At 43.9% G+C, this 6492-nt stretch overlaps 1 protein-coding gene across 3 annotated transcripts in view; it reads right to left on the bottom strand.

The window, feature by feature from the left end:
* Positions 1–1596: 1596 nt before the first annotated feature.
* LOC132123953 (dnaJ homolog subfamily C member 13-like) overlaps positions 1597–6492 on the bottom strand; it is a 59890-nt gene continuing 54994 nt past the window's right edge. For 2 of the 3 annotated variants that reach the window (XM_059534643.1, XM_059534645.1), the window contains 4 exons: positions 6432–6492; positions 6000–6143; positions 5818–5917; positions 1597–2478 (listed from right to left, as the gene is read on the bottom strand). The exon at positions 6432–6492 is cut by the window's right edge and continues 80 nt beyond it. In XM_059534643.1, coding sequence (XP_059390626.1) covers positions 2384–2478; positions 5818–5917; positions 6000–6143; positions 6432–6492 — 400 coding nt within the window. In that variant the 3' untranslated portion in view covers positions 1597–2383. Of the gene's footprint in view, positions 2479–3214; positions 3316–5817; positions 5918–5999; positions 6144–6431 lie in introns of all 3 variants that reach the window. The other variant, XM_059534644.1, reaches the window with a different exon arrangement.

Genomic DNA, 6492 nt, shown 5'->3' with positions numbered 1-6492 from the left:
ACACTGTGCGATATAAATATTAGAATGTGAGCAGAAGACAATACTTTCAGGAACATTAGTCCAGGAATATAACTCTGACTGAACTCAAGCAGAGGCTGAGAGTGATGTTCCCAGCTGATGAGGATACACTGAGTCACGGTCCAGTGTCAGCTGTTTCTGTGTCCGTCTGCTCAGGATGGGAAACACTGAGTCTGTCAAAGACACCAAACAACTAACCAGTGCAGGCTTTTCCTTCCTGAAGTAAGACAATAGTGCTATCACGGGGAGAAACACCAGTTCTGTCATCATGACACAAGGACACATGCAGTATTTCTGAATAACCATATTCTCAAATATACAACACCAGCCAAGACCGAACACAGCACAAACAAAACATCCTGAGGTCTCTGAAGGCTTTGGGTTCCCCTGAACATGCAGAACGTGATGGAGGTGAAGTCAGCAAGATCTGTGTGATAAACCCATCCTGAATCACTGCATCTTCCTTCACGCTTTCCTTTTCTTCGTTTACTGATGCATAGAGGTCAAAAGCTAATCAGCACAAGTTTGATCTGTAAAATCCACTGATATTTAACCAAATTTAGGCAAAATTTCAAAGGTGTAAAGGATTTGTGTTGTTCAGCGTGAAAATACGGTCCAAAGGAGGGGATTTTAACTGCAAAATTTCACTGAAAATGGGATTTCTATCATGATGTTTCATTCTGGCTGCTCACAGTAAGGATCAATTAAAAACACTTTCATTAATCCGGTCAGTCTAATCAAATTTATCAAACTTGAAATAAAACATAAACACTGATATGTAAACAATATGATTTACTAAATCAAGTGAAAGCTGCATATTTTAAACTCATGACAGAGGCTCACAGTGATTGACTGTAAAGTTCTGGGCCTTCGAGAATCAGAGAGCCACTCCAGCACCTGCACTGACGAAAACTTTCTGATATGGAGACACACACACACACACACACACACACACACACACACACACGACAGAGAGAGAGGGAGAGAGAGATAGAGACAAGAGACACACACACTGATGCAGTCAAACACTCTTCACACTTACCTCTGACACAAAATTGACCACAGACTGTTCTCTTGAACGAACTGACACGGGCTTCTGGAAACTAATTTACTAAAGCATCATGCTGGTCAGTTTAGGTGCAGGACAGTAGATATGTCGCCCTCGTGTGGACACGCAATATAATGCGTGAACCCTGACCATCAGACTATCCACCTTATTTCTAAAGTAAGAACAGATGTGTTTGAACTGAATGTACTAGTCGGACAGTTATTTATATGTATAAAAACAATCCGTTCTGTATTGTTATTGCATTGTTTTATTTCTGTAATCATAAACACTGGGTAAACCGGTTTGGTGCAGTTTTTTTCTCTCTCTTTTTCTTTAAGTTCAGCTAATGAATGCCAAAGGTTTGCAATATATTTTTTTCCATCATATCAAATGAGCCGGACACAATATCTGCACACCCCCCCACACACACAACAGTATTAGAGAAGCAAACCTGTCCTGATATTGTATTTTGAAAATGAGATTCATTTTTCCTTAAAGTGCATCAGAAAGAAAAACAAAAACCCAACAGCTGTGGATTCCCTTTTATTCTTAAAATTTTATGTACAAGTGCAACTGATTTACTTTTTATTAATGTACATTCAATATAGAAAGTTTATGTACGCATATTACATTTAACATTTCACAATTGCACAAGTCTTTCACATACATTTGTAATCAGAGTCAGTACAATTTGTTCTTTCAGACGCTCGCTTTGAGTCGGTCTTTATTTATTCAGGTATAAATAGTCGAGTGCTTTCAGGGGAAGGAAGGTTTTTGTTGGTTACATCACGATGGGATGAGAGACACACCAGGACAGATTTCAAGCAGTGCGGCACATAATCAAATAATCACAGTTTGACAGGTTCCTTCTCAAGGCTCTCTTTCCTTCTGATAGCAAGCACTTACTCGAGGACTTCAGAATAAAAATAAGAACAGAGATGCATGAAGCATTTTAGAAAATGGAAAGTGTGTAGAGACGGGACAGATATGAGACGCAGGAAGACGAAGAGACTGGAAAAGACAACGAATCAGAGTCAACATGGCCACCACTCATCAACTCACCAAAATGAGACAAAATAAACGCATAAAAATATCTCAATACAAAAGTAAACTATTTTACTCTCCATGGAAAGAAATGATTTATGAGATGCAACTGGATATAAAATGAAAGAGGAATCAGTGAAGCGCTGTGCAGGAGGAGGATGGACGCTCTCTCTCTCTCTCTCTCTCTGTCACTCCATCTTCTCTGCTCAGGATCAGGATCAGGATGGTGGTGCTATGGAGCCGGTCTGTCTGTGTCCAGGTTCGTCTGGTGTTTCATGAGTCTCCGGTGTCATTTTCTACGGGCGGCGGGACACTCGGCATCACTGTAGAGCCACTGCCTGCTGTCAGATAACCTGCCACTGCTGGACCTGAACACCATCATCATCATCATTATCAGCATCATCATCAGCATCATTATCAGCATCATGAGCATCATCAGACAAATCAAGAAGATGTGGAATACACTGCAGAAACAGCTCGGGGCGCTTAGTCCAGATTTGGGGAATTGTATCAATTTCAGAAAAATTGATTTGCATTGAACAAAGTACAATTTTTGTTTGTGTATGCTGTCACTTACAGTTCTTAGAAAGAAATTATGATGAGCAAATATCGTTATCGGAAGGTCACACTTACAAAAATCAGAATTGGCCAAGAAAATTGCAATTGGTGCATCTCTAATCAGAAGTGCTTCTCATTAAAAGTTTGTGACGATGTTTGGAGAGTTTCATTCCCATGTTAAAGCAACTCAATCTCATCACAGATGCAGATGGAGTGGACACTGAAACGCTAAAAGCACCGGCAGATCATGAGCTGCTCACGTGTAAATGAACACAGTGACACCACTCACTGAAACACAGCGCAGATAATTAGTTTAACAGATTGCATTTAACTTTCATTTAACAATTTCAGTTTTATTTTGATTAATCATGTAGCTTTAGTAAATTACATCACAGATGAGGATGAAATGTTCTACTGATATCTGGCTGTGAATGAGACCTTCAGTGTCAAACACTGATTACAGCGCTGCACTGAAGAGCGGAAACAGATGGAAATGAGTATGAAATGATGCAGAAAGAGAGATGAAGCCATCAGAGGAGAGTCTACCTGCTTTACAGTAATAAAGAGGAGGCTGGGAAAACAGGTGAGCTATTAAAGCCCACTGCGCAGCGGACTGCTGCCCGCCAGGAGAGACGGAGTGGACACACCTGAAGAGAGGGAGAGAGAGAGAGATAGAGGGGAAAAGAAGAAAGCAGAGAAAGAGAGAGGAAGCAAGCAGACATCAGAACCAGCAGATGCAGAAACCACAGCAGAAAGACCAGACAGTGAGCAGCTCATATCAGACCAGCTCTTGTCAGTACAGGTCAGTACAGGTCAGTAGTCAGTGCATGTCAGTGCGAGTAAGCATTAGTCAGTGCGGGTCAGTACGAGTCAGTACAGGTCAGTGGTCAGTACAGGTCAGTAGTCAGTGCAGGTCAGTAGTCAGTGCAGGTCAGTAGTCAGTGCGGCTCAGTAGACAGTGCGGCTCAGTAGACAGTGCAGGTCAGTAGTCAGTGCAGGTCAGTAGTCAGTGCAGGTCAGTACAGGTCAGTAGTCAGTGCAGGTCAGTAGACAGTGCAGGTCAGTAGTCAGTGCAGGTCAGTAGTCAAAATCAGTACGGCTCAGTAGTCAGTGGAGGTCACTAGTCAGTAAAGGTCAGTAGTCAGTACGGCTCAGTAGTCAGTGCAGGTCAGTAGACAGTGCAGGTCAGTAGTCAGTGCAGGTCAGTAATCACAATCAGTACGGCTCAGTAGTCAGTGCAGGTCAGTAGTCAGTACGGCTCAGTAGTCAGTGCAGGTCAGTAGTCAGTGCGGGTCAGTAGACAGTGCGGGTCAGTAGTCAGTGCGGGTCAGTAGTCAGTGCGGGTCAGTAGTCAGTGCGGGTCAGTAGACAGTGCGGGTCAGTAGACAGTGCGGGTCAGTAGACAGTGCGGGTCAGTAGTCAGTGCAGGTCAGTAGTCAGTGCAGGTCAGTAGTCAGTGCAGGTCAGTAATCACAATCAGTACGGCTCAGTAGTCAGTGCAGGTCAGTAGTCACTACGGCTCAGTAGTCAGTACAGGTCAGCAGACAGTGCAGGTCAGTAGACAGTGCAGGTCAGTAGACAGTGCAGGTCAGTAGTCAGTGCAGGTCAGTAGTCAGTGCAGGTCAGTGGTCAGTAGTCAGTGCAGGTCAGTAGACAGTGCAGGTCAGTAGTCAGTGCAGGTCAGTAGACAGTGCAGGTCAGTAGTCAGTACGGCTCAGTAGTCAGTACAGGTCAGTAGACAGTGCAGGTCAGTAGTCAGTGCAGGTCAGTAGTCAGTGCAGGTAAGTAGACAGTGCAGGTCAGTAGACAGTGCAGGTCAGTAGTCAGTGCAGGTCAGTAGTCAGTGCAGGTCAGTAGTCAGTGCAGGTCAGTAATCACAATCAGTACGGCTCAGTAGTCAGTGCAGGTCAGTAATCACTACGGCTCAGTAGTCAGTACAGGTCAGTAGTCAGTACAGGTCAGTAGACACTGCAGGTCAGTAGACACTGCAGGTCAGTAGTCAGTGCAGGTCAGTAATCACAATCAGTACGGCTAAGTAGTCAGTGCAGGTCAGTAGTCACTACGGCTCAGTAGTCAGTACAGGTCAGTAGTCAGTGCAGGTCAGTAGTCAGTGCAGGTCAGTAGTCAGTGCAGGTCAGCAGACAGTGCAGGTCAGCAGACAGTGCAGGTCAGTAGTCAGTGCAGGTCAGTAGTCAGTGCAGGTCAGTAGACAGTGCAGGTCAGTAGTCAGTGCAGGTCAGTAGACAGTGCAGGTCAGTAGTCAGTGCAGGTCAGTAGACAGTGCAGGTCAGTAGACAGTGCAGGTCAGTACAAGTGAGTACAGGTCAGTAGTCAGTGCGGGTCAGTAAGGATTAGTAAGGGTCAGTAGTAAGTATAGGTCAGTAGTCAGTACAGGTTAGTGTGGGTCAGTAGGGGTTAGTACAGGTCAGTAGTAAGTACAGGTCAGTAAGGGTCATTAGGGGTTAGTACGGGTCAGTACAGGTTAGTGTGGGTCAGTAAGGGTCGTTAGAGGTTAGTATGGCTCAGTAGTCAGTACAGGTCAGTAAGGGTCAGTAGGGGTTAGTACTGGTCAGTAGTTAGTATGGGTCAGTAAGAGTCGTTAGAGGTTAGTATGGCTCAGTAGTCAGTACAGGTCAGTAGGGGGTTAGTACTGGTCAGTAGTTAGTATGGGTCAGTAGTCAGTACAGAACAGTGTGGGTCAGTAGGGATAAGTAAGGGTCAGTAGTTAGTACAGGTCAGTAGTCAGTCAGGTTAGTGTGGGTCATTAGGGGTTAGTACGGGTCAGTAGTCAGTACAGGTCAGTAAGGGTCATTAGGGGTTAGTAGGGGTCAGTAGTTAGTACGGTTCAGTACTCAGTACGGGTCAGTAGCAGGGCTGTAATGATAAATCGATTCATTAATGCATCGCAATTCTCTCTGAAATTGATTCTGAGCTTAGTTTTAACAGTAGATGGCACAGCATGCTTTAAGGAACTGAAAGCAAGCAGTTTCTACACACACAAACCACTTGAACTTAAAATAATCAATCATAAAGTTCAAAAAGGTTGACGCAAATTACAAGAGTGTTCACAGTGGGTTGTGTTTACATTAATCTTGCTTCATAAGTATGGTTCTGCTCTTCCCTCATACGAGGCGCTGTGCTGGACTCACCTGTCAGGTAACCTGCGGTCTGGGAGTCAGAGATGAAGAGGTCGTGTTTCTGGTCTTTGAAGGCACTCCACACAGTGGAACGAGAGAGGATCTCATTAACCTGAAACAAAGCACACACACATCATTTCACATCACTGGCTTAGCTCCAGAGGTTTTACTGCGCTGCTGGACCAGGACCACACCTGTTCTCCAAACTGCAGGCTGCGGGTCATGGATTTGAGTGCTTTGACGATCTGAGCTTTGGTTGCTGATGGGTTTTCAAGAGTTTCCAACCCGACACCCTCCAACAGCTTCAGCAGGTACGGCACCAGATCCACTCGAAGAGCCTGACTCCAGACAACATTCAGTCACAAAGAATATATTAATAATAAAAATAATAAATGATCAATAAAATAAAATGTAAATAATTAATATTCACATAAAACAGCTGTTTTAAACAGTAATAATATATGACAATTTTACTCTTTTTACTGTACTTTCAACAATTAAGTGCAGCCTTGGAGAAAAAAAAATACAATCTTTTGAATACTAGTGTATAAATGAATCTAAAACAAATTTAAATTAATAAAAAAAAGAAGAAAAAAAAAACCCCTGCTCTAGTGTGTGCGCGTCACCTGTGCGACCAGTTCGGTCTGCTCTCGCTGGAACATGCGGTTCAGAGATTCACAGGCCAGT

The sequence above is a fragment of the Carassius carassius genome, chromosome 42, assembly GCF_963082965.1.
Source record: "Carassius carassius chromosome 42, fCarCar2.1, whole genome shotgun sequence".
Lineage (NCBI taxonomy): Eukaryota > Metazoa > Chordata > Actinopteri > Cypriniformes > Cyprinidae > Carassius > Carassius carassius.
This window is presented reverse-complemented; position numbering and strand designations above follow the sequence as displayed.